Here is a 26,898-nt window from a genome sequence, read left to right on the forward strand (position 1 = left end):
GGAGCTGCAGCTTACCTCAACAGTAGGCAAATCCCGAGCACTGAACATACATTGCGCCACGAGCGCAGCGACTATACACACACTTCTGATCGGTCTTGCCGTACGTGCTTCTCAACATGCACTGTGTCTTGATTACTTCATTTCCAAGCCCCTTCCACAGCGACCTTCCAAAAGCCCAAAGCGACACATACTCGAAGTTTACTAGATTTCTTTTCAACAAAAGGTTCCCGGATTAATTTGGTAGAAGGCCCAGTGGTAACTGGGTACAAACGCATCTCAACATACTTACTTTCATCTTCAAGCATATTGTATTCAATCCCAGAGTACCCACATGTATTGCAACATGGAGAAGAAAACAAATGACCTCAGTTAATGTGAGCAGGGGCCGATGACTCATTCAGCCACTGAATCGACAGACCTATGTTCGGAAATAACGACAATGTCTTCGTTGATGCCTACCCTCGATATAGGCGGCAACACGAAAACGGCATGGTGGCGCGCACATACCTTCAAATCGGTCGTAGCTGCTTGCCCGACATCTCGAACATCAACAGTTAAGCCTCGCTTCCCGTCTTTCCTGTTCTCTTCACAACTCTCGTAACTTCTTCTTTCGATTTTCTATTTACTCTCTTCTTCTTGTCTGACTCCACGATGGGTTCATGGGACTGCTACTGTGCACTATGCTCCGGCCCCCTGGGCATGCATGGGGTCAAAGTGGGGGATAGTACGATCAAAGCATTGGCGAGGAGGAAGCGAATCATCATGGAGAAGAGAGACGAGCTGGGAAAGCAGAGGCCTGAGACTAGCGCTTTCAAAGGCCCCGAGAAAGATTCTGACGAAGTGATGGATGGCGAAGACGAAGACATGGACGACGGATCCGCGCCTGCTGGGGAAACCTCCGGAATCGACGCAGCAGACTCGACTGCGTCGGGCACCGGTTCTCAGGTAGCTGTTGAGGATACAAACATGGAAGCCTGTGCTGCCACCAGTCATGACGGCGAGGATGACGAGAACGACAAGGATGACGACACAGACTCCGTAAGCTCTAATCTGAGCATCTCTTCTCGTTACAAAATGCATCATGGTACAGACCCAACCGATGACATGTACAGATACTACGAAGAAACATCTTATGATCCAAGACTGCTAGCCTTGAAAGACATCAAATGGCTCGACCGATGCCGAACTCTCGGCTACAATGCACAAGCCCCAGACGTCACGAAGGCCTTCATTTCCGGGCTCGGAAGATACGTCGACTACGGTAGTTTCGAGATTGTGAAGGCCGGGAATGATCCTAACGACATCGGGGCTGATGAGTACGACTGCTATACTGCCGGAGGCGGTGATGTTGATGACCCCACTTTCCCATTCCATGAAGCCTGCTACAGAGTGCTTGCCAAATATTTGGAATGCAGCGACTCGAAGGAGATTGACAAAGATGTTCTCTACGGCGTTGTGCGTCAGTGTGGCGAGGATTGGGGCGGCAATCTCAATCTGGACTATGGTGGCGTTCAAGCGGAGCAATTCTGGGATTGTCAACCAGGGGAAGAGGTACGTTCCTGGTAGACTAACAGCTTAGGTTGATCTTGCTGACTCCAGCAGTATCTTGTATGCAGTCCCGATCAAGACTCCGAACTGCAGCGCATTCTTCCCAGCCTGTTACCGGACGAACTCCTCTCAACATCAGCATCACCCGACCTCTCGCACAAAGTTCAACACGATCCACTTGGCGTTCTACACTTCGACATACTTTGCGGCATCTGTCAATGTCTGCCAATTGAAGATACTCTTAAGCTCATGCAAGCATCGTATCATGTTTCCAGCCTTACCCGCAACCGGACCTTCTGGAGACAAATGACGCGCTTGCACCTCGCACCATGGCTCTGGGAAACTAAGAACATTGCTTGTAATCGCGACCCGTACCCTGACTTCGACCACAAGGGCCTGTTTCTGTGGCTTGACAAGGTCACAAGACCTACGTTTGGCATGGAAGGACCGTTTATGGGCATCGCGAACCGTAGGCGCATCTGGAACGTTTGCGAACAGCTCGCTCCAGTGTATAACCTCAGAGTCAACCGCGCAAGGCGAGAAGAACCAGATGACGAGGACGCGCAAGTGGTGCTCGACACCGCAGTGAGCTTGCATATGCCAATGACTATGTACCCGCAGCCTGCAGATGCCCAAACCATCTCAGCTCAATTCGTCCGCTCTTGGGATGAGATCGAGAACCAGCCATCAGATGAAACCTAGTTCAACGAATCCTGCGCTTTGGTTGGCATCTCTATCAACTTTGGCGATCTGGAGAGAGCATTTGGTATCAATAAGGGCAAGAGGGGACAATCTTGTCACATACCTGCTCAAAAATTTGGATCAAAGAGATCGTCCCCATCCGTAGCAGACATACTTGGGAGAAAACAGAACAGCAGCGATGCCGAAAGGCTCCAAGATGTGGAGTCTGTACACGAATCTCCTATCGATGGACTTGATGTATTATTTTCAACTACAGAGGATCACCCTACTTTGCACGCTCTGGTACCCATCTTGCACCGTGATCTTATCGTTTGTTGAAGAGATGGGACCTCCGCTTCCTGAACAATTGAGGGGGACGACTGCGATGCTTGGTGCTTTGAGTATTGTGACGACGACTTTGAAGTGTTATGTTCGTCTGAGGATTATCAAGAAATGGGGCTGGGATGATAGCTTTACGCTGGCTGCATTCGTAAGAAACCCAATCTCACAATTGTACTCATACTGCCTAGATTACGGACATATAGTACACCATCACCCTCCTGACCGGCATCCACTACGGCACCTGCCAACGCGCAGCCGACACGCTGATTCACTCCATGCTATGCGCTGCTGGTGGCTCTGCTTTCTCGCCTGCGCCTCCACGATTACGTTAGCCAAACTCTCCCTTGGCTTCTTCTTCTTCTTCCGCCTGACCTCTATCATTACGCCGGGTCGTTACCCTCATCATCACCGCTTCCGCCGTCATCGGCGTTGTCTACTTATTCCTTTCCCTCTTCCAATGCGCCCCAACTGACCTCTTCGGACAAGGCTGCAGGGTGCGAAGGGGAAGTGCATCAGCATGGATGTCGTCATCGGTATGACATATCTCTACGGCGCCATTGCCGCAGCTACGGACATCGGTTTTCACATCCTCTTAAGAGCATCAGTATGGAGGTTGAACGTCGAACGGCGAACAAAAGTCCTCATTGCGCCCCTGTTGGGCATGGTGTATTGCGAGCTATGCTACGCTGGTTCCCATGCCGCATTTCCAAAACTTCAAGTCTGCAGACTTCTTGTACGGGACGGTTGATATTTCGCTCGGGTCGACCGTTGTGGTTGGCATTTCTGTCTTCGTTGCCAATTTAGCCACACTGCGACCGCTGATCCAGCATGTCGCCCACAGCGCACGCTCACTGTCATCACGCGTCCGCGGCCATACGGATGAGGAGGCACCGAGCAAAGAGAATAGTGCACATGAGCTAGGGCATTTCAGCGACGACAAGACGAAAGTCTCCACCAGGGTCGTTGAGCTGCCATCGGAAGCTATCGCAGGCAGACAGGCAGATGGGGAGAGTACAATTAGCCTTACGAGGGCGACACGGCATATCGAAGCATCATGGCGGCGGCAAAGAAAAAGTGGCGACGAAACGATGAGATTATACATTGTAATACATAGCGACTTCTCTGCAGTACGAACCAAAGCAACTACTGTTGGAAGGAGGTTCTGGCGGGTACCAACTACCACACTTACTAGCGTCTGTTTATTTGAGCAACTTCCATAGCTGAGATGAATCGATAACTCTTACATCCAACAACTACCAGGATACTCTAAGGGAACAACAAACCGTAAGACACCCAAAAATCTAGATCTTAGCAAACACTCCAATCTTCTACTCCATCCTCCGGCGTTTCTCACGCTCCACATCATCTCCATTAACATTCATACCCTCCCTATCGCCCTCATATTTCCGCTTCCCACCCACGCCATCTGCTAGCATCCCCTGTTGATACCCCGCTTCTTCCTCTTCCCAAACCACGCCGCGTCCTATCTTGATGTACCCCTGTCGCCGCGCGTTAGCGTCTTTGTTTATTACGCCATCTTTCAGCTTCTGACGCGGGGCCGCGACCGTCATTGCAAAGAATTCACCCTTCATCAACTTATCACAGCGTGTCTTGGAGAAACGAAGGAGGCCGCAAATCGCCTCCATGCGCTGCTCAAAGGTCAGTTCTTTGTCCATCTTGGTGGATGCGAGGGCGTTGGGGTCGTAGATTTGCAGCGAGGATGTGCCGCGGGTGTGCAGGGAGATGGTGAGATTCACGAGCTTCCAACATACTGCTTCCATCGCTTCAGGGTGATAGTATGCCGCGTTTCCCGGCCCAGTTATCCACCGCTTGCGGAAGGAGGACTGGTTGGTGTCTTCATTGCAAGCCGATATGTCTTCCATCGCATCAAGCAGCTCAGCAATCCAGAACACCTGTTCTGCTTGGGTTGTTGGAATGGAAAAGTCGGGTCGAGGGGTCCAGGAGTGCTTGAAGGGAAGCGAAGATGCGGCAGTTTCGGCTTGTGCGAGGCTGGTGAAGACGAGTTGGCGAGAAGGTTCTGGTGTCGCTTGTGGAACGTGTGGAGGGTGCTGGGGAAGAGGTGTTGACGGCTGAGGAAGGTCTTGCCTGATTTGAACGGGATGACCTTCGGGAAGCCACACTTGGTCGGGATGAAGGCCTACGTTACACATGTTGGCTGCGTACTGGACAGGTGGAATTTCCATGTACGGATACCCAATCTGCGGTGCAGTCGGCACAAACTGAGAATTTTGGTCTTGAACGTAGGAACACATCGGAAGAAAAGGAGACCTGAGACCTTTCAGTACACCAGCGACAGAGGCGTGCTGACTACCAGCCTGCACGTTGCCAGCATTAAGAAAGTTCAACGGTGTATGAGGTCGAGGCGGAGGATTAAATTGAAGGTGGTGTGGTATATCAGCCGAGTTCTTCTGCGCGTTATCCACGAGTGGGTCGGTCATGGCTTCGTCGTCGTTAAGAAGATGCGTGCTTTGATTCATTTCGTGGTAAATAATGGTTGAACGATAGTATTATTGACGGTGGTATGATGGTGAATTGTCTCGTCGTTGCTGGAACAGATTTAAATAATGTACTGGGTGCTGTAGTGAATGTAAGCATTGAGGCCGTGCATAAACGCATTCACTGCCGACAGATGTGGTGAAAAGTTTTTAGTGAAAATGTATGTCAAATCTCAACGGTCTGCAGCAAAATCATAGTCAGTCCATGTGGGCAGTCTGTTCCTGGGCTTCCAGCTGAACATATGTTGGAGACCGTGAGGGTGCGAGGAAGGCTTATGACAATCGTGATGGCTGTGAAATTGTTAAGGCTGCGGATGCAATAGGCTTGCGGCTTGATTGACTCTATAACAAGCATAGTGAATCACTGTGAAAGGATGTTTAAGTCGTTGAGGATGGGAAGAAATTACAAATTGAGCGATATGAGGGAAAATGAGAAATCCGACCAAGCACTGAACTAATTCTTCATGAAAACCGACTAGATACCTAACTATATATCTTTACGAATCAGTACTATATGCCTCATAGTCATTACAATCATAATAGTCGTCATATCTTTCGCCTGGCCTGACCGTGGTCTTCAGCGACATTATTGATTCATTGCGCAGCTCATCCTAGGTCACTCCGTCTGACTGTGGAGTCCTAACTTACAATGCCATTAATGAGGGCGGCGGGCAAAGGGCAAGCGTCAGCAAACAATCGTGTCTATGCATCATCGATGCTGGAGCTGCAATGCATTTGACAGCAGACAAGAAAGTTCATCCACGAACAAGGAGAGATGAGATTGCATCCGTCGGGACAGGCAGTGTCAGTAACCGTTTACTTTCGACCCACATCTTCGCCCTTTCGACATGCAACTCCAGTCAGGTCGGTGTTACGGCGAGCAATAGGTAGAACAGCTGCACGTGCAACGGCACAGGTAACACGTCTAGCAGGTGCTACAGGTTTGATGGATGCGGCAGGTGCTGCTACCTCGTGGCGAACGAAGCGACCTTGTGCATCCTGTTGAGGCTTATCCTTCTTCGCTATGAAATTCTTAGAAGCAGGAGCAGGTGTTGTGGACTTATGTGTAGGCTCATCGTTACCCTTCTTTGCGCGCTTTGCGAGAGGAGCGGCCTTGTCTTCTGACTCCTGGTCTTGATGTTCTGGCTTCTTCGACTTCTTGGAGCGATGTAGGTTCACTGCAACAAGAGGCCAAGTTGAAAAGGTGTTATGCCCGCTCTTGGACATATCGTTACGCTTGCGCTTGCGATTTGTGGAGGGAGGGCGAGTTGGGGAGGCGACCTCTGGTTGTTGAGATGCGCCCTCTTCATCTTGGTCTTCACCCTCAATATCTCCATCATCTTCGTTGGTGTCTTCATCGTTGTCTGATTCAGTTTCATTTGCTTGCTGATCAGATTTCTCGCCTTCATCTGCGTCTTGCTCGTCGGCATCTGCTGGTAAAAATTCTGCTCCGGGCTTGTCAGAAGCATCGGATTCATCGCCATCGTCAGATGAAAGAGGTGTCGCTTCACGTGCGGCAGAACTAAAAGCGTTCTTTCGCTGGCGCTTTGCCGGAGGATCTGGCTGTTCATCCTTCGACTCGGACTCTGACAGGCCAATCGCACGCTTGCCTGATTGTATCAGATTGATTAAATGATTGCATGACTGACCATTTGTCTTCATCTCTGCAGCTGCCCGAGCAAGCCGGCGAGCACGCAACTCTTCAAGATTCTTTGAAATTGGCTTCGGAGAGGCTCCTTCCGGCTCTGCGGCTCGAGCGCCTGCAGCTTCGATCTCAGCATGAGGTATACGGACCTGTGAAGAAGGCGCGTACGTTGACGGCATAGGCTTTAGGGAGGACTCAGGCGAAGCTGGTGATGCCGGTGCAGAAGGCAGACCTAAATAATTCGAAACTGTGGGTAATGGTACTGGAGCGGAAATCGGGGGCAATGGGAAGACAGGAGAAGCCACGGAAAAAGCCGAGAAAGCATTTTCAGAAGTCTTGCCTGGAGACGCAGAAGGCGTGCGTGGCGCTGGAGATGGCTTAGAAGAGATGAAGCGCTGAAGCTCGTCCGCCATTTCGAGATCAGACTCATCTACAACATTGTTGTCGAAAATTGATTGGCGACGTAAGAGTACAGGATGTTCATCCTCATCGTCAGAGTCTTCGCGTGTAGCTGTTCGTGAGCGAGCATTCGTCTTCGCACGAGGCGTCGTAGCTGGTGCAGAGCGCTTAGACTTTGGCTTGGTCTTGCACTGAGTTGGTTCGGAGACATTTGCCATGTTGACAATGACGTTCTGCTCATCGGGCTCCAGAATGCCATCCTCTCCAGGTGCGAGATGAAGCGGAGCCTCGTTGCGACCAAACGCGATCCACTTCTGACGCTTCTGGTTCTGCACCATCATCGTCTTCGCACCTGACATCTTCTGTTTGGGCGCACCAACCAGTGCTTCAATGCCCTCACCCTTCATCAAGTTGTCGCATAGGAACTTGGAGAGCTTAAGCATATCGCAGATAGCGACGATACGCTGCTCGAAAGTTAGGCCACGAGAAGCCTTTAGCTTTTTGAGTGCGTCCTGGCAATAGATATTTGTCGCGTAAGGACCGTGCGCGTGCAAGCGCTCTGCGATGTCGAGCATGTGCCAGCACACCTTCTCCATCTCTTGCACGTTGTAATAGCCAGGGCGCAGCCAGCGCTTGAGGAAAGAGAATCCTTCCTGGTTGTCCTTGCATTCTGAAGTATCTTGAAAGGCATTGAACATCATGACGACATATTTAGCGCGGTCTTGATGCGTGTTTGGGACAGTGTTGTCCGGTGAGGGGGCTTGCCAATCGGATTCCAGGTAGCGTGTAGTCATTGATGTTTCAGCTTGACGGAGGTTGGCGAATGTCAAACCAACATGTAGAGTTTGAGGCAACGATTCATCATGCCTATATTGCACGGGGGTCGCTATGCGGACATTCCGGGAGGTGCTCTTAGTGCAGGCTTTATGAGGACGTGGGATGTCTTCTGACCACTCCTCTTGATCATCTCCATGAGAAACAGCAGTTGGTGGGACAGTTGGGCAGGGAGTTGTTGATGTCGGTAAAACGGCGGCGTTGGGAGCATGACGTGGGGGCTCCTGAATTGCCAGATGCGCACACTCCGTATGCTCACCGTTTTGTAGAAGTGCGAGCTGTTCATCAGAAAGAATATTCTCCTGTTGCGGAGAGTCCCGTGCCTGCTGAGAGTTCTGGGTTGACTGCACATTCTGTGGTGACCGGCCGTTTGCAGGTGATTGGAACGATGATTGCAAGCTCAGAGCGGGCTGGTTCTCGACAATCTGCCACTGCTGAATAGCTTGCATGTATTGAACCTGTGCGGCATTTGGCTGAGGCTGGAAGAGCTGCGTCTGCTGGTTCGCGGACACCTGCCATGACTGTTGCTGATGAGTGTCCGACGCTTGAGGCAGATTGTCCATGCCAATTAGAGGCCACAATGGGACGCCGTTCGGGGCTGTGACAGAGGCTGGTACAATCTGTGGATACGGGAGGGTCTTGACAGACAGGGCAGCGGGCGCGACAGTAGGCGTTGGCATGAGCGGGACTGCGGGATGCGTTGGATCGAAGATGAGGCCAAGACGAACATCGTCAGACTGCTGAGCCATAGATTGTGGTGCAGATAGTGATGCGAAAACTGTATTATCGTTGCCGAAGTCGATTTTCTGGAATAGATCGAACGACTGGTCGAAGTATTCGCCACCAGAAGATAGGAGGGACGTGTGCTCATGAGATGTTTCATCAGCAAAGGGCTCGGTAAATCCGGCAGGACGCGGGCTAGCCATGGATTCGGTCAGCTCATCAGACAGCTCGTGACCGAACAGATCTGGTCCATTGCTGAAGAGGTGGTTGACGGCGACCAGGCTAACATCCTGGTCGTTGTTGTCGCAGGCTTCAAAATCGAACATCTCGTCGAATCGGTTCATGTTGACGTGTTCTAAAGATTTGGTTGATTGAGCTGCAGTTGATCCGTAAAGCTGTCTGGTAGATGTGTGGATCTATCCCGGAGTGGCTGGGAGATCTCTAATAGGACTGATGGCGACTAGCATGTAGGTAGCTCAAGCGTAGTGAAAGGCTGCGTGTCGGGCGCTGGGCTGGGGGGTTTGTCGATTGTAGCGTCGAATCGTTGTGCTGAATGTGAGGTTGACTAAGGAGCGTTAGTGGATGCTCGAAATCAAGTCAGGGTTAGCAATACAAAGGCTGTGAAAGTGAGTGAAGGTAATGTAGCGAATTAGAAAGCAATATCTAACACGGATAGCGTCGCTGATGATGCAATGCCTATAATAAGGGGCTGACCATGGTATAAGAGTGAGAAAGGATTCATCCATCTGTGACAAAGCCACAATGCATCCTTGTTAGACATACAAGACGTGCTTGCACTGTGATCTTGAACAAGGGGCTGACGCATATCAATCGTACACTGTGCGTGAAAATTGCACACTCGAACCTGGTTCCATAAGCTTCGCCGCAGAATAGTTCAAAAGAATGCAAATTGCACAACAATTGATGTGTTCACAGCAGGTTCTAGATCAGTGAGCAGCTTACCCAAGTTTCACGGACGCATCTTCAACATCAGAACATCTTCTGACAAGGGAAGGCGTATGAAAACACAGCCAAACGACTGGAACGAGCCATTGAGGGAACACTTATGAGATTAGAATGGCATTCGATACTACCTTTGCGAGTTACGGAGAGCGTACCTTCGTCCAATCTGTCAAGGGTTATACTACATAAAGAAAAGTAACCGGATTTCAACGGCCAAAGGTGCGGTGTACATAATATGCGTTCCTGTGGAATACAACGGTGCTACTCTAAAGTCAAGTTCTTAACCTGTACAAAGGTGTTAAGTGAAGAAGAAGAAGAAGAAGAAGAAGAAGAAGAAGAAGAGCTGGTTGTATTACAAGCTACGTACGATGGGAGCAATATATAGACGAGATTACTAATGACACTAACCTGAATAGGCTGACACAAGTCCAGGTCCGGTAATATGTAGGAATTGATCGAATAGATTTGTGGCCTGGCCCAAGATCCTGAGAGAACGATTAGTGTGTACAGAAAAGAGCACAGGAAAGTTTGTTGAGTGTAAGAGTTATCGATTGTGTCAGTTGGCTGAGCCAAGCTAAATAAGCAGCGCTAAGTACAGATACGGTAGTGCATACCAACAGAACAGGGTCAGTATCGGCTGCTGTAACGTGAGGAACAGAGTCCAAGACAAGATCGTATGATTCTGGGTAGCTCAAATCCTAGAAATCCATCAGTACCGTATGGTAGCGCCAATGGGTCAATATACGAGCCAAGAGCGTACAAGGCACGCATCTCGATGCTATGTCGCCCGTTTGGTTGCGCCATATCTGGGGCAGATGACTGGTTGTTGGGGCGGACGGTATTGCATGCTTGAGAATCGATAGGCAGGTGGCTGAGAACCGAACTCCTGCTGGGTGTAAGCGTTGCTAGGGAAGGCCGTAGGTGGAGCGACCGTGTTCGCTCGACCGAGCACCATGTTGTTGATGCTGGGGAGTGTTGGTGGAGCGTGCGTCCAGTTGAGGTTGATATCGATGTTCATGTCAGCTCCGTCCTCATTTACTTCTCTTTCGGTATAAGTAGGATCCATACAGACAGATACGCACCCGTAGTCCCGTCCGATCAATCTAACATCGTGGATCGCACGCATGAGGCAAGAAAGCTTTGTGAGAACAGTTGTTGTTAGTTTCGCTTTGTCAGGAAGCATCAGTCTTGCGCTTCGTCAAGGGAAAGCGCTCCCAACTTTCTTTCCATTAAACAGGATGTCTACTCTTCCAGTGTCTTAGCATGTCGCCTTTGTTAGAGTACGAAGAACTGCAGAGGTTGCGTTGAAGTCGTCTATCTGGTAGTTGGATGCTTCGCTGCTGAACGCTTATCACTCTCGGGCGCGTTATGTTCGTGAGTCTTCTCTGCTTTTGCTCATCATTCCTGCGCCCAACTAGGAGGCGTCCTTGCGGATTGCCAGCAATCTCGAGATTAGGGTTACCCAAGATCAAGTTATGGCAAGTACCTTTGAACTCACGCAAAACTGCAGCGATATGCCTTATGCATTCGGCGAAAGTGAGCTTTGACGACCGATGTGAGAGCACAAGCTGATGCGGGTCCCGACTCGTCAGGGCTGTGGGACTTTCACGATGAAGCCGCTCTGCTAGATTCTATAACGCATGATTATGGAACACTGCAATGGCAAATGTGTACTGGCCGACTTACCGCGAGTTCCCAGTCACCCACCTCTAGAGTTGCATCATTGTAATGCTTCTGGAGACCTGCCTGATATTGGGCCACATTGATTTGCCCTTGAGTTGCGCTGGCGTAATATCTTTCATGACATGCTTCAGAAGATGTACCACATTTCGCTGCTCTTCATCTGTCTGTGGGAGAGTGATGTCATCCTTTGGTGGCATCCAGTACGTTGCCGCTTTCTTAGTGCGAGCCTGAAAATACTCGGCAGCCGTAGTGTAAGAACCAAATTGCAGGGCAGCTTGTGAGCAGTCGGGAAGCGGGTTGATCTTGATATTTTCAACATTTTTGTACCAAAAGGGGTATTTGATTAGCTTAGGGCCTCGTTTTGTTACGAGAGAAATGCGATAACGCCTTTAGATAGACTATGGAAAGGATATTGAGCGATTTCAAAAATGTACTGCAGCAGTGCTACCAAGAGAGAAATTTTGTCTGAAGTGTGGAGTCCCTGCGGATAGGTTGAAGAGCTTTGGATTTGCAGCCTTGGACGCATGTCTGTACGGTGTGTGCACCTTGCTCGCTCTCCAGATGGGTTTGACACACGTGCTTGAAGTAACGTCCCGCAAAGCGAACTGCAGCATATTAGGAAACGGGATGGGTGAATTGTAGAATGGTGGCGGCAGGTTGCGAGCGGCGTAAAGACGTGGTGTTGAAGAGACGTGGTTGGATGGGGCATGGCGGAGACGCTCACGAGTAGTGCGTCGCGTCTTTTTGGCACAACACGTGACTATTGTATATCATCTTTGATTTTGATCAATTGCGCAGCACGCAGGTAAATATCGCAGTATCGATTACAAGTCTTTCATCAGATCGCCAATGGCATCCGTACCGTTGCCTCCACCCCTGAGTTCTCTATTCGTAACCTGAATCAACACGCGCCTGTAGCTCGTCAAGCTTGGAGTTCCATCGTCCGCAACTTCAAGAATCAAATGCAGCAGTTGCCCTTGCGGAACCGGCTTCCTGCTCATCAGCTCGACTGCACACTTGTCCGGTGGCGGCAACACGACTTCGACCCGCTTGCCTTCATCATCAAGCTCCTTGATTTGCAGCTCCGCAACTTCGGCGTCTACCCACCATTGTGTCGCTGTGGGTTCGCGGTAGTGCCACCACTTGTATGTCAACTTTCCACCATCGGGATCATAGGTACCACTGGCATCGAGGGTAACGGAGGAACCGGCTTCAGCATCGATGCGCACGGGCGTAAGATCCTTGGTGCCGTTGAGACGGATGACAGGATGGTGGTTCGCTCTGCTGAAGTCAGACTCCATGCTCCATTTAATCCTTGCTGCAAAGTCGTTCTGAAATGCATCGCGCCAGCGCCAGATAGTGGAATGATTAGAGGTGTGAGTCCTGCCGTCGAGACCTTTGACACGGTCTACTGCGTCGCTGTAGTGGTTGCTGTTCAAACCAGCACCACTGATGTCTGTTCGAGCGTAGCGACCACCCCAGGACCCGTAGTCGGGGTAATCCGGCACGCCGAGGCCGTTTTGAATGAGGTAGAGAAAGGTTGGCGTACCGCCCTCGGGGATGAAGAGGTAGTCAGGGTATGCACTTCCCAGTGGGCCGATCTGGATATTCTCCTTTATCCAGCTCTTCTCCATTTTGGAAAAATCTGGTCCACTCTGATCGAAGCCGTAGTATTTCTCCCCTGAGATACCAGTCCAGGCTGCCATGCCGTATTGATTCCATCCGTGCACTGAGGCAATGTAGAAAATATCAGGGAAGTTGTTGCGAATCCAGGCACCAGTGTCGTCCTGGTCAGATATTGCGTACACGCGAATACGCGATAGTAGGCGCTGAGAGTCTTCGGGAGAGTACTCGTCATCGATTTTGAGCAATGCCTGTGCGAGTGTGTTTGTGCCGCCCCAGCAGAGGATCCATAGCGGGTGTGTCGAAGGCGCAACGATGCGATCGTAGAGCAGCCGACCTCCGGCAGATAATGGGATGTCCTGCCCAACTGCTGACATACCATAGGTCTAAATGCCAATTAGTACTATTCAACACGTGATCCTCAATTACCTGCGCCGTCAGAACTCACCTCAGCACCCTTCTTAATCAGAACCTTCAACTGCTCTGCACTTGGATACGGCCAATCCGGATGGACGTGCTTGCTCAAGTTGTCGACGGCGCCCGCATACGCATCAATGATCTTCTCCATATCCTGCGGGTATACCTTGTTCTTCATCCGGATGCTTGTGCATGCCACCAACCCCTCGGTCTCGAACTGGTTGGCATACAACAAGTAACGGCATAGCGACTCAGCATCATCGGGTTCATTCGAGATATCCGACAGGATGAAGACGCGGGGTTTTTGAGGATACGTCTGGAGCTTTTCCGTAGCCATGATGTGCGGGGTTTGTGAGAGAAGTAGAATGTAAAGGAGGAAAGCTCAACTGAGATGGAACAGAGAACTACTACGTTTTTTCAAGGTGCTGCACTGTTGTGCGAGGCCAATGTCACACAAAAACATCCCGAAGAAGTGCCTCGCAGGTACAAAAGTGGGGCGTTGTCGCGTTATCCATGTCGATGGATCTGGGGGATTACGCACAACCTCGGGCCTCGTAACACGCAGGGTTTCCCAACGTTTCTGGCGATGCATCACGACCACTTTGACATCATCTACCTTCTCATCAAAAATGTGGACAGAATGCTCGTGGGCCTGAAAAACGTCCCGGAGAAAGCCAGAGGATCTTCCTCGGAACAGAGCCGAACACTCTTGTCTCGCTGCGCCAGCGCCACATCTATGCCCTTTCGGGACAGCTCAGCCCTGCTTAGCTGACGCTTATGACCGGTTCCATTGAAAACACTACAGAATCGACGATCGTCACCAAGGTAGACTGAGGTTTGCAACTTCAGGCGTCCAACGGTAAGGCTGTGTAAGGCGTGCCTACCAAACGTAGGCCAAGACCACAGTTGCATTGTGCAGCAGAACAAGTATATAGACTCCAGGCTTCACTGACCTCAGTCTCTCGAACAAGCATAGAAAAACCAACATTTTTGAATTTCCACACTAAGCACCATGATATCAATCCAGTCCAAGGTCCACAAGGCAGCTTCCCAGCATGCGCAGCTCCTTCAAGGTGTCGCAGAAACAGATCACGCGCCCTCTCAACTGCAGCAGCAAGATGCTTACCTTAAAGATCTGAAAGCACAAGAAACGAACACATCAAAGCGCGTTGAAGATCTCCGCAAAAAGACAGCCGTCGAACTGAAAGGTCACAAGAAGTACTCAGAATCCACGTTTCGCCGCTTCACCCATAAAGCATCTGGTCGCAAAGAGCGCTTCTGCGAGAAAGCAGCAAAAGAAGAGCGCAAATACTTTGATGCGATCCAAGAACAAAAGACTGCTGAAGATGAGCTCGCATATGTCAGACAGCTAAGGTCAGAAGCCGAAGTGCAAAGACAGAAGTTTGACAGGGATACAACTCGGCACAACCACCTCCAGCAGCAGCTCGACCAACTCTACAACTCTATCTTCGCCGGCCAGACCCCCGAATTCCCCGAGGAAGACCGCAAAGAGGAAGCATGCAACGCCGCGTGCCAACAAATGCAGTCCATCCATCAGGAGCTGGAAAAGGAGCGCCATGTACTATTCCTGTTCCGTCAAACGAGCACCAAGCTCAGCGAAGCGCGCAACTACCTTGACGATGCACATGGGATGTCGCAATGGGACATGTTCGGCGGCGGTGCTATGGCCTCGATGCAGAAGCGCAACCTGCTCGAACTCGCTGAGAGCAGTATCCAGCAAGTCCGCATGCTCCAGCAACAATTGCAACAGTTTGCACCTCACCTTCCCGATTTGGGCCAACTAAACATAGCATGTGGTAGTATATGGGGCGACGTGGTCTTCGACAACATCTTCAGCGATATGGAGATGCACGACAAGATCAAGGATTCGGAGGCGCAGGTTGATAGAGCGGGACACAAGTGTGGGAAGCTGGTTAGGGAGAGTGAACAGCGGGAGCAGAGACTGCTTGGGGATGCGAGAGATGCGAATGAGAGGTTGAAGGATGCGCGAATTGAGCTGCAGAGGGCAAGGGAAATGGCGTTCAAGGGCATACTGGAGGGTCATGGTAGAGTGCAGCAGCACACTTATCAGCCTCCCGTAGGTGCACCACCGGGTTACGATACTGCGCCACCGGCGTACTCGACCTAAGTTCGTCTATGATACCTATGCTATAATTGTTTTCATTCAATAGTACATTATACCCATCTGAGTGCGAGCACTGCTACTTCCTCATTCGTGATTGTCCCAATTTTGAGAAGGTGACCATGAAGGTACATTTGTTATCCTTACACCAGCAGCACCTCCACGAAGCCTCAGCGCACAAATGTCTTTCCACTACTCAGCACTAAAATTGCGCACAAATACACCTCAACGGCGGTCGTACTTGAGCACGCCGTCTGCGGCCTCTGGTGCGATCAAGAGATGTAGAAGATACGTTTAGTCCAACGATGTCCTTAACGCTCCATAGCACCAGCAATCAAACTTCCACCGGGCTTCACTACACTCCAACTTCAATATACCTCGAGCACGAGTGTGAGTCACGACATTGATAGCTTTACAACTTGCCTTCTGCAATGTGTTGTGCTCTCATGACGAAATCGAGGCATTCGTGTGAACTCACCAACTCCATCCTTCATCCCGTTGCTCATCAGCTCAGTACCGCCCTGGTGCCGTTTCAAAGTCAACGCGGACACATTTAGTTTCCCGACTAGAGACTACCTTTTGGACGAGACGGCTACCGGTCAAGCTCAATCACACTGGTCCATCACGCAAAGCAGGAGCCTAACTAAGAGTCCAAGACGCGCTAACAAACGCCATCGACTTGCAGCCACGCCCCTCTGTGTGGCCCTCCAGTCCCTCTCCGCTCCTCCAACATGGCTCGAGGAACTGCACGACTGATGACGACAAGCGTCGTGGTAGGGTTCAGAGCGGAGAAGCCACCACGATAACGAAACCATGGTGTTGCAGTCCGTGCTTGATGACCGCATCTTTGCTGACAGCATGCGTGTCCACGCAGCGGCCATGCACGCGCAACGGCCCCTCAAATGTTGGCAGACGCCCGTATATGGCCAGGAAAACGTCAATTGGTCATAACCAAACCTCCAGCATACAATTTCAGGCCATGGATCCCCTCCTATCTGTCGCAGACGATGCTATTGCGCATTCACAAATACCGTCCCCTCCACCGAACCCTCCTGGGCGCCTCTGGGCAATCAGCGATATCCACCTCTCCTTCAAGGGCAACCGCGAAGCTCTCGAGAAGTTACAGCCACAGCTGAACGATGGCCTCATCCTCTGCGGCGACGTAGGCGAGAGCGCAGATCACTGCAGACAAGCCTTCGAGAAAGCGATTTCGTGCTTCAGGCGAGTCTTCTGGGTTCCTGGCAACCACGAGCTTTACACCCTCCCCTCCCAGAAGGACCACGGTGCTCGCGGCGAGAAGAAGTACATGGAATGCGTGGACATCGCACGCGAGTATGGGATATGGACACCAGAAGATGAGTTCTCGCTATGGGAGGGCGAAGGTGGGCCGGCGCTGATTGCGCCCATCTTCACGCTGTATGACTATAGTTTTCGACCCAAAGAGGTGGAGCTGAAAGATGCACTCGACTGGGCGAGAGAGGAGGATATCGAGGCCACGGACGAGCATCTGCTGCATCCAGACCCATACGCCTCACGCATCGAATGGTGCAATGCGCTTCTTGAGAAGACCGAGAAGAAGCTCGAGGCTGCGTTGGCTGCGCACCCAGATACACCTCTGATCATCATCAACCACTGGCCGCTGCGTGAGGATCTGGTCAAGCTGTTCCGCGTACCACGCTTTTCGCTGTGGTGCGGTACGAAGAAAACGGAGGATTGGCATAACAAGTTCAACGCAAAGGTTGTTGTGAGTGGGCATCTACACATAAGAAGAACAGATTGGATCGACAACACACGGTTCGAAGAAGTCAGTCTGGGATATCCGAGGCAATGGCAGGAATGTCAAGAGCAGGGGCTGGACATCAACGATCTTCTGCGCGAGATCCTGCCTGGGCCTAAAATGCCTGATGGGGAGAGAGAGACAATGTGGAGGAGATACGGTTGAGGCTCACAGACCCCACGACCCTCAGTGAGCACGATTCAACCGCAGACGACGCAGTGTGGCATTGGTCCAATGTCAGTGCCATCCTGTGTCATCTCACCACCATCTCGCCCGTCACGATGCTCGCCGCACTTGCAGTACCCTCATCGAGACGACCGGGCATGATTCGCTGGCACCACGGCTGAGGCTGGATACCCGAATACGAGCTTGCAGGAACGCGTGTTGCTTGTCAGTCAGCCGGAAGATTTCCTCGACCGTGGTATCGCGAGATGGAATCAGCTTTCCAATCGCTGTCGCCGCACCTTTCACGTTCAGACGTCCTTCGTATCTGCCATGCGGGACCCCTACAGCATCTGTACACCTTCCCCATTGATTACAGACTAGCGTCGGTACGCGGGCCAATCCTTCGGCAGTCTGCTCGCACGCCGAGTGACAACCCTGGCTCCCATTCGATTATCACAACTTAGAGACGCATGACCTGTCAACCTCGATATTAAGAATGCCGATCTCCAAGGAGTGTTTCCTGGAGCAGGTGTTTGCCCCGGTTCAGACCTTGCAAATTAAGACCTGTTCCTCACACTCCTGGGTCAAAAGTCCACGCTACACCTATATAGCTGCAACCACTTAAATGCTTGTCCCTAGTCGCACAGCATTTGCGACCAATCAGTTCAGACCCTCATGACCATGTGTGGTGCTTACATGCACTTGCGTGCATACTGACAGCGTACTAAGATAGGAACCACTAGATACTGCCAGGAATGCCGCCGAAGAGCATATCGTCTCGCCAGCAAGACAACAACAAATCTGTAGAAGTATAAGAATTGTGGCGGCCCTCGTGAGATGCGAAGAAGCAGCCAGCCTCCTCCGAGCTCTTCGCCATTCGAGTCGTGATTGACTGCCAATCCACATTACCGCCGACGGCCTGCCTTTGACTGTTTAGCATATCGCCAGTGCAGAATTAACCCTCTTACACATCTTCCAAGATGCTTTTCAACCTCGAATCACTGGCTGTTCAGCTGCTCGCAGCTGCGACGTGCGTTTCTGCCTTGCCCACTGGTCTTGAGAAGCGAGCAGTCATCAACCACGATGCAGTCGTTGGCTTCGCTGAGACTGTCCCTTCTGGCACAGTAGGGACATTGATGTTGAAGTACAAGCCGTACCTCAAGGTCTTCAACGGCTGTGTTCCGTTCCCTGCCGTCGACGCTGCAGGAAACACTGGGTAGTTTTGCTGTTTCTCCTCGAACACACACAATCACTGACATATTTTCAGCGGCGGTCTTGCAAACACTGGTGGCTCGAACAGTGGATGCTCTTCGTCCACCGGCCAGGTCTACACTCGTGCAGGTACTTACAACGACAAGTACGGCATCATGTACAGCTGGTACATGCCTAAGGACTCCCCTTCTACTGGTCTCGGCCACCGCCACGACTGGGAGAACATCGTTGTCTGGCTTTCCGCTGAGTCCACTTCTGCTACTGTCACTGGCGTCGCCATTTCTGCCCACGGTGACTACCAGAAGGAGGCTTCCCCGCCGTTCCAGGGCACCAGCCCGAAGATCGGGTACATCAGCTACTACCCAGTCAATCATCAGCTGATTGCAACGGATGACTTAGGTGGGCAGCAGCCGCTCATTGCGTGGGAGAGCATGACTGCAGCGGCGAGAACGGCTATTGAGAACACCGTGAGTGTTCTATTCATCTTTCTGCGACAGCCCACTGACATATGCATAGGACTTCGGCTCTGCGACACCCAGCTTCAGGGACAGCAACTTCCAAAGCTACCTTGCGGATGCCTACTTCTGAACAGGAGGTTTCAAAGACCGATCAAATATTTGAAAGAGCAACGCCGACATGTCAACTGCAGAGCTACGAGACCATGAACATTGAACATTGTTACTCAACCCCTTTCTGTGCCTCCGTCTGCAACCCCCACACTCTTTATCCCAACATCTCGATTCTTTCATACCATCCGTTGTCCTCTCACGTCCTTCGAGTCTGCCATCTCACCAGAGATTATTACCACAACCTCACACGCAGCATGTTTGACACTCATCAAACCATTTGCTTCGAAATGTCACACCTGCTTGGTTCCGTTGTTGCTCACAGATTAGTTACTTACTGCGCTTGCGTCGTAGCCAGATTATTTGGCGCTGGTTGGGATGCAAGAAACTTGACCGAAAGCAGCTTGACAAGCAATCGAAGGATCAAATCCTCTAAAGGCAATGACCAGTGGTGCTGCTTAAGAAGGTTGTTGGGAGGAGTTCGAAAGGGGTTTCCGGGTGTACTTGTGAGTTTGTGTATGTATATACGCGTCTATAAGGTAAGTCGCCGTCATCTAGGCTTGAGTGTCGTATCGAACAAGTCTGATGCGCGGTAGAACGTTTTATGACATCCAGTATATCTCAGAGATGGATGGAGTGTCGCCTGCCTCTCAATTCGACTATAACATTAATTCCTCTCTGTCGTCTTCGCGAACTCGAAACGGTTTACTACTTTGCGTTTGATTTGCGAGGTATGTGACGTAATAAGCACACTAATTTGAGCTCTCCTCGAACGACCAATCCTCCAATCCACCTCACTCACGGGACGGACTTGCACAACATGCGATCCGCTGCGTCTCTCACCCCTTGTTTCGTGCTTCGAAACGCTAGACCAGGCTCTTTGTTTGCGGACTGGTGCTCATCCGGTATTGGAGAGCGAAGAAAGAGCTAGTGCAATGGGCGAAAGTCTTGAGAATGATCGATGACACACCAAAACGCAAATTTGATTGTGCTCGAGGAGCGAGTTGTGTGAACAAAACGCACAACGTCTTTGTCGGCTCCTTATATCCTCTCGAGTTCTGTACCTTTCTGAGAACGCCATTGAGCCCCTGTATCCTCTGATGTCTGCACATTGTAGTGTACGTCACATTTCTCGGCTCATAGTCTCACACTTGGAATGGATACCTGTGATCCCCACAGCGACTGGCGATGCAATCGACAACATGACCGAGCCATTAGTATTACATATCGACTCGGTCGCACGCACATGTAAGCAAAGTTGGAAAGAAGATATCCGCTGTCCCACGACCTGATGAAGGTCCGATCTGGATGGCATTACAGTGTTGGCTTGCTAATTGCAACAAGCGCTTGACAAGCACTCACAGATGTGCATGAAGATGATATATTCCCAGTTCTGAGGTACGATCCGTCTCCTTTTATCTCTTTCCCATCTACTCACCTTACATTCAGGTTGCAGTGACCCTGCAGATGCCGAGCACCGCGATGCATATACTTCTTCGAAACAACCTGAGCGAGACGATGTCCTAAAATGCGCTACGTTTCTAAGTACAGTGTCGCAACTTCATGGCGTCATTTTTGATTCGCGTATACGTCTCCCAAAAACCCACTTTGGACGACATTATCCTCGTATCCGTCGTCCCTGGCGTTGTGTCCAGGATGCAGAGACAGTGAAACGCCTCTCCCGTTGCGTCATGGCGCTATCTGCAATCTCGGCGTGTCGTCCACGTCCGACCCCGTTACCATCGAATCGGTTTGAGCCAGTCATACGTTCAATCTGCTCGCCTTTCAGGGTCGCTGTGCCAAAGTGGTATGTGCGTGGGTGCTCTCTGCGCTTACACATGCGAGGCGCGCATCGACGATACTATTCATTTACCATCATCGCCACAACGGCTCCGCGTGTACACACTCCACCAGCCTTTCGCCCATTTCCTTTCTGCCGTTCAAGCACCTCCAGTCTCTACACGTACATTCACTCTTTTGTCTCAATCAATTGCTTCCAATAGCAACCATCTTGCGCCAGTATCGACGCTACATATCAACATGGCGCCTCCATCAACAACCCCGGAACCGCCCACGGGCAAGTTCAAGGTCATACATTTCAGCGGTTGACAGAACGTTCAAGGGCCTCTAGACCATCCTGAAGTCGTGAACACCACAAGTGCAGGTTCTGGTCGTGCCGAGCAGCGCACCTCACCCGGACCTCGACGACAACAAGGTCTACAGGGTTCATACGCTGAAGACTTTAAGAGTCTTCCACCTGCATCCACCAAAGCACGACGTACGGACGGTAGTTAAATGCATCTTTGTCGACCGGCCGTAACGGCAATATATATGGGCGTCCCCAACCTCTTGGTAACTTTCTGGAACGCAACAACAATGCACGGGGAATGAAGCCCCACGATATCCTCATCACCGTACTGATATTAATGGGACTCCAACCCCAGCACCATCAACAACTAGCTCTTGTCACGGTCAAAACAAAGAGGGTACCATCGATCAACCCAACAATGGGACATTTAGAGCCCAGAACGCTGCAGACGCTCCGGTGAATGTGCCCGCGAATGCAACAGTACATTCTGACACTGCTAAGCCAGGCACAGCGAGAAAAACTAGTGGAAACCTACTGTCATCGACTACGAAAAATTCGCTAAACGCTCCCATCAGAAACCTGTAGACTAGTGCTCCAGCTCAGAAAGCAACAGCCGTTGTACTCCCAACAGCATGGGTCGGCCCATTGGGCGTGTTGCATTTGCAAGACAAAAGATCGGGAGATCTTACTCCCACGGATCTTTTACTTACATTGGACGACTTGCGTCATGATTAGCATGCACGTCGCATGCTCTCATGGGAGCCTCCGACGCCCGAGGAAGACCCCACGTTCCCTCTAGATGATGCGACTAGGAGATGTATGCATTTTGGTTGCTCAATGGCATGATCGACACCAGCTGTGCGCTAGACTCGTCGAGTATCAAGACACACCTCGTTGAGTACTGGAAGTAAGCTGCCAACGAAGGCATTTTATATTTCGACATTCACGATATGGGGCGTGGGGGCATGAAAATGCTGAAGATTTTGGAGAACCTTCACGAGAACGACCTCGACGTCATTCCTTGCTACGACGAGTCGCAGTTCGAACATGCAAATATTGGCAAGAACATGAGTTGCCAGACACTTGTCGATATCTCCAGCACGGGTGCGAAGAGTTGATAAAGGGGGTGGCTCCAGAACTGACTGTTCTCCACTGCAAGACCATGCGCCACTAAGCTATCGAAAACAACAAAACAATTCCAAGCGGTCCGTTATCTACAAGAAAGGCTTGTGGAAGGAAGGGCAAGAGAAGACAACTGAAGGCGATTGAGCTCGAGATGTAGCGACTGAAGAAAAGGCGGTCAAGGCGAAGGCTCAACACAAGGTAGAACAGAAGAAGGCACATGAAGCCACCGACATCAAAGCCGCACAGGAAATGAAGCCCGTGTCGAAGCCTCCAAGACCTCGGAAGCCAAGAGAGAAGACTGCCATCGCCGCAGCTACCGCTACACCTCCTGCAACCGATGCTGGGCTTGGCACACAGATATACAGTCTTGGTCACAGCAACTTGCAAATGGGCACTGGGTTGGCTCAGCCACTGCCTCATCACAGCAATAACATTGAAGCTATGACTGCTCCGTTATGCATCGCAGCAGTACTTTGATGCAATTTTCCACATCGGCATGGACAAGCAAGAGCAGTTGAACCAGTACGACTCCTTCGCATCATCACACGCGGGGCATAATTCCACGCCCAGTCATCATGAAATTATTACCGATAACATTGTGCCAAAGCCGTCTCACTATGGCTGGAACTCGATTGGGGACCCAATGCCTCCCGCACTCAAGGCTCAGCTTTTTGGAGGCTTCGATTGCCATAGAACCAACCGGGAGTTCACCCTGATTTTTTTCGAGCGATGATCTCCTTGGGGCCGGGCCATCGCCTCTGCCTGCCGAATATCGTTCAATGCATCTGATGGTACCAATTGAAGGCTGCAAAGGCAACTACCAGCTCAATCACGGAGAACTCACGCTCACCCAGGTTTCGGAGCAGATTGATCGATTGAAGGATAGCGAGGATGCCACCCAACTAGATGGTGAGGTTGCCTCAGCTCTGCCGCCTGCGCGGGCTTACACTCCGTTCACGCAAGGGTTGTTAGACTCTGAAGTCATCACACTGAAACAATCTTGCCTGCCTGACCTCCTGCTTCTCAAAACCCTCAACACCGATCGACACCAGTAGGACACATCCATCATTGCCCAAGCGCAAGCGAACGAGCGCTCCGAATGAGGAAGCTGCGGCGCCTTATCTCCCTCAAAACATTCCCGCTCATCGGAGCGCGCTGCTACCGTTGCGGACGATGACCTCTTCGATGTTTTAACACAACGCGTCGGTTTTGATAGCCACTCGACCGTCACAACTCAAATTTCGTTCACGGCTCAGTCTAGCTTCCTGGCTCAGTCCAGCTTCCGCGACTTGGACTTCATCTTGCATGTCATCTGACTCGACGCACCGATCTACCTCGCCCTCCAAGCCCAAGCGCTCAGCAGATGCTGAGATCGGAGAAGAGCTATCACCCTCGCCAGTGAACCGTGCTCGCGTTGACCCACTCCACAAGTGCACTCGTAGTCCTGCTCATAGGCGCACTGAATCTTCCGGCTGAGAGCTCTCAACTGTTTTGTTTTGTTAAGTCTTTTTGATTTTGAACTTCTCATCGAGCTTTCGATGCACGAGCGTCGTTGTTGTTTCTGCAAGCGTTCAACGTTCCGTTGAGATGGTTCTTTTACTAAACTATGTTGTACGATACCCCTGTTTATATGTTGTCTAGCGTTTTAGAGCAAATGGCATTTTTGGAACTGCGCGGCGTCGTACATCGGTTATTCTATAGAAGGATTCAGGATCCATGCTTCTTGTTGGACATGGGCGCAAGGATAGCGAAGGATATCATTCGGAGTGACTCACGCGATTTTGAGAAGCGACGCTTTGTTGAGTCTTGTACAGTATCCAGAGGATCTCAGGATATAGAGACCATGTATTGTAAGAGATAATGAGAACGCGCAATGCATAATAATGAACATGTGTCATGCTTCCCTAAGAGCTTGATGAATATGTTACTAGTTCGAGATTCGACTACTTGACCGAATCTCAATACACTCATCTTACACCACAAAGAGCATTGTAGCAAAGTTGATGAAGCTGGAGCTCGGTGATGGCTGTCCTGTCCTTTGTTGTCTTTGACAGACGGGTCTAGATCTGACAGGGGTGTCTCGCTAATCTACCATCGATCTTGAACCCGGCGATTCAGGAACCACTTGCGTCATCGATCGGATTGCGAACGCGACGCGCTGGAGCTTTCAACTCTTCCTGCTGCTTGTCTTTGTATCCTTCTCCTCCTCCCAAGATCAGAACAGTTTCTAAGGCCGAGCATTTAGCCTGAACCTTGTATGCACGGCGTCCTTCGTCTTACTCAATTACTCTCATTACGTACGAGTTCCACCATACTGCACGCCACTCGTACCCCCAGGCGCATTCATCCTACATCGACTACTCCTCTGCACAGAGCCTACGCGACGATGCCACCGAAGCGCAAAGTTGATATCTCACCCAATGCCGCCTCAGCAAACAATTACACCGACTCGGCCGGCGACCGCGCAAACAAGCGCTCCCGCCTGTCAAAGCCTATCACCAACAACTTCAAGAAAGAAGTGCCGCCAGAGCAATTGACCGCCAACAATGACGAAAATGGCGGACCTGCTGAGGCCGTAAAAGCCGAAAGTAACGATGCCGATCCTGAACCCACCTTCGATCATTCGCGCCCCGAGGAGCGCTCAGGAATCGTGGATAGAAGATATTATCCTGCTGAGATGAGCAACGAGCGCTGCGCACAATATAACAACAATGAGATACCGCGGCCAATAGAGCTGCTTTACAAAGCTATTGAGTCGACAGCTGCACAACGCAAGGTGATCCGAGATAAGAAGGAGGGTGATGCGGTGATACACTGGTTCAAGCGCGACCTAAGAATTCGCGACAACACAGGCTTGTCAAAGGCAAGTGCGCTAGCGAAGGAGATGGGCAAGGGCGTGATTGGGGTGTGGATCATGAGTCCGCAGGATTGGGAGGCGCATTTGGTGAGCCCGGCGAAATGCGACTTCGAATTGCGCTCAGTGAAGACGTTGAAGATGGAGTTGGCGGAGCTGGGTATACCACTGCACATCGAGGTCATCGAGAAGAGAAGGCATGTACCGAAACGCCTTGTCGAGATGGCGAAGGGGTGGGGTGTGAAGAACGTATTCTGTAATATCGAGTACGAGCCTGACGAGCTGCGCCGCGAGGAGAAGCTTGTCAAGCTCATGTTGGAGGAAGGTGTCAACTTCGACCCACAGCATGATGACTGCGTTGTCCCGCCGGGCACACTGAAGACGGGCGGTGGGAAACAGTATGCGGTATACAGCCCATGGTATCGCAACTGGGTCAGCTACTTGCATTCACGCCCGCATGTGCTTGATGAGCAACCGATGCCAAGTCAGAATCCGCCAGATTTCCGGCAGAAGTACAAGGAGCTGTTCGATGCGATGGTTCCTGAGGTACCAGAGAGCAAGAGACTGACAGATGAAGACAAAGAGCGCTTGCACCACCTTTATCCTGCTGGCGAGGCAGCGGCACTTGAGCGGTTAGAGCGATTCCTGAAGGAAAAGATTGGGAAGTATAAGGACACGCGAAACTTTCCGAGCAAGAACAGCACAGCAAGGCTCAGCGTACATCATGCGGCCGGTACCCTTGCAGCGAGGACGAGCGTAAGATTGGCCAGAGACGTCAACACGACGAAGAAACTCGACGGCGGGATCCAAGGCATACAAAGCTGGATCTCTGAAGTCGCGTGGCGCGACTTCTACCGTCACGTACTCTGCCACTGGCCCTACGTTTGGTAGGTCGCTCTCTTTGTCAATCATTCACGAGAACATACTGACTATGTAACAGCATGCACAAACCCTTCAAATTCGAGTACACAAACATCGCCTGGGAGTACTCTGATCCACACTTCGAAACCTGGAAAACCGGGCGCACCGGCTACCCCATCGTTGACGCCGCAATGCGCTGCATGAATAACACAGCCTACATGCACAACCGGCTCCGCATGGTCACCGCGTCCTTTCTCGCCAAACACCTACTTCTAGACTGGCGGCTGGGCGAGCAGTACTTCATGCTGAAATTCATTGACGGCGACTTCTCCGCCAACAATGGTGGATGGGGCTTTGCGAGCTCCACGGGTGTGGATCCGCAGCCGTATTTTAGGGTATTCAATCCATGGTTGCAGAGTGAGAAATTTGATGAGGAGGGCGAGTTTATTAGGCTGTGGGTGCCTGAGCTCAAGGACATTGAAGGGAAGGAGATTCATAATCCGTATGCTAAGTCTGGGACGAAGGCGGCGGCGATCGCTGAGAAGAATGGTTACCCTAAGCCCATTGTTGAGCACAAGTTTGCGAGGGAGAGGTGTTTGGCGAGGTACAAGGCTGGCATTGGGAGGGATACAGCGTGATTGGGTCGCAACTGCATGCCGTGTCAGCAGGCTGCTGCCAAGGCTGTCAGCACAACGGACACCCGAATGAGTCGAACTTCGCTTACGACTGCGA

General features: G+C 51.2%; 9 protein-coding genes across 9 annotated transcripts; 6 read left to right on the forward strand and 3 right to left on the reverse strand.

Annotated features, from left to right (window-relative positions):
• Positions 1–762: 762 nt before the first annotated feature.
• Positions 763–2,250, forward strand: BU25DRAFT_462263 (uncharacterized protein; the record flags this gene model as incomplete). The annotated part of the gene is made up of 2 exons (XM_033710508.1): positions 763–1,551; positions 1,603–2,250. 2 exons carry the CDS (start codon positions 763–765, stop codon positions 2,248–2,250), a joined length of 1,437 nt encoding a protein of 478 aa, XP_033557307.1.
• Positions 2,251–4,049: 1,799 nt separating this feature from the next.
• BU25DRAFT_305732 (uncharacterized protein) lies at positions 4,050–4,652 on the reverse strand (the record flags this gene model as incomplete). Its single annotated transcript, XM_033702063.1, has 1 exon — positions 4,050–4,652. A coding segment is annotated over one exon (603 nt), but the record flags the coding sequence as incomplete, so codon positions are not given.
• A 1,251-nt stretch (positions 4,653–5,903) lies between these two features.
• Positions 5,904–9,032, reverse strand: BU25DRAFT_451553 (uncharacterized protein; the record flags this gene model as incomplete). The annotated part of the gene is made up of 1 exon (XM_033709761.1): positions 5,904–9,032. One exon carries the CDS (start codon positions 9,030–9,032, stop codon positions 5,904–5,906), a length of 3,129 nt encoding a protein of 1,042 aa, XP_033557309.1.
• Positions 9,033–12,158: 3,126 nt separating this feature from the next.
• On the reverse strand, positions 12,159–13,711 carry BU25DRAFT_434388 (DUF1593-domain-containing protein; the record flags this gene model as incomplete). The annotated part of the gene is made up of 2 exons (XM_033708855.1): positions 12,159–13,343; positions 13,406–13,711. 2 exons carry the CDS (start codon positions 13,709–13,711, stop codon positions 12,159–12,161), a joined length of 1,491 nt encoding a protein of 496 aa, XP_033557310.1.
• Positions 13,712–13,985: 274 nt separating this feature from the next.
• BU25DRAFT_414638 (uncharacterized protein) lies at positions 13,986–15,575 on the forward strand. Its single transcript, XM_033707341.1, has one exon. It carries the CDS (start codon positions 14,387–14,389, stop codon positions 15,521–15,523), a length of 1,137 nt encoding a protein of 378 aa, XP_033557311.1. The 5' UTR covers positions 13,986–14,386; the 3' UTR covers positions 15,524–15,575.
• A 921-nt stretch (positions 15,576–16,496) lies between these two features.
• BU25DRAFT_350903 (ser/Thr protein phosphatase family protein) lies at positions 16,497–17,459 on the forward strand (the record flags this gene model as incomplete). The annotated part of the gene is made up of 1 exon (XM_033703332.1): positions 16,497–17,459. One exon carries the CDS (start codon positions 16,497–16,499, stop codon positions 17,457–17,459), a length of 963 nt encoding a protein of 320 aa, XP_033557312.1.
• A 980-nt stretch (positions 17,460–18,439) lies between these two features.
• On the forward strand, positions 18,440–19,355 carry BU25DRAFT_401317 (NPP1-domain-containing protein; the record flags this gene model as incomplete). The annotated part of the gene is made up of 3 exons (XM_033705007.1): positions 18,440–18,678; positions 18,727–19,138; positions 19,188–19,355. The coding sequence occupies 3 exons, from the start codon at positions 18,440–18,442 to the stop codon at positions 19,257–19,259; spliced, it is 723 nt and encodes a 240-aa protein (XP_033557313.1). The 3' UTR covers positions 19,260–19,355.
• Positions 19,356–22,276: 2,921 nt separating this feature from the next.
• On the forward strand, positions 22,277–22,928 carry BU25DRAFT_425133 (uncharacterized protein; the record flags this gene model as incomplete). Its single annotated transcript, XM_033708332.1, has 2 exons — positions 22,277–22,430; positions 22,597–22,928. The coding sequence occupies 2 exons, from the start codon at positions 22,277–22,279 to the stop codon at positions 22,926–22,928; spliced, it is 486 nt and encodes a 161-aa protein (XP_033557314.1).
• Positions 22,929–24,837: 1,909 nt separating this feature from the next.
• On the forward strand, positions 24,838–26,804 carry BU25DRAFT_350821 (uncharacterized protein; the record flags this gene model as incomplete). Its single annotated transcript, XM_033703325.1, has 2 exons — positions 24,838–26,192; positions 26,246–26,804. The coding sequence occupies 2 exons, from the start codon at positions 24,838–24,840 to the stop codon at positions 26,802–26,804; spliced, it is 1,914 nt and encodes a 637-aa protein (XP_033557315.1).
• Between the last annotated feature and the right edge of the window lie 94 nt (positions 26,805–26,898).

This window comes from Macroventuria anomochaeta (assembly GCF_010093625.1).
Source record: "Macroventuria anomochaeta strain CBS 525.71 unplaced genomic scaffold BU25scaffold_39, whole genome shotgun sequence".
Lineage (NCBI taxonomy): Eukaryota > Fungi > Ascomycota > Dothideomycetes > Pleosporales > Didymellaceae > Macroventuria > Macroventuria anomochaeta.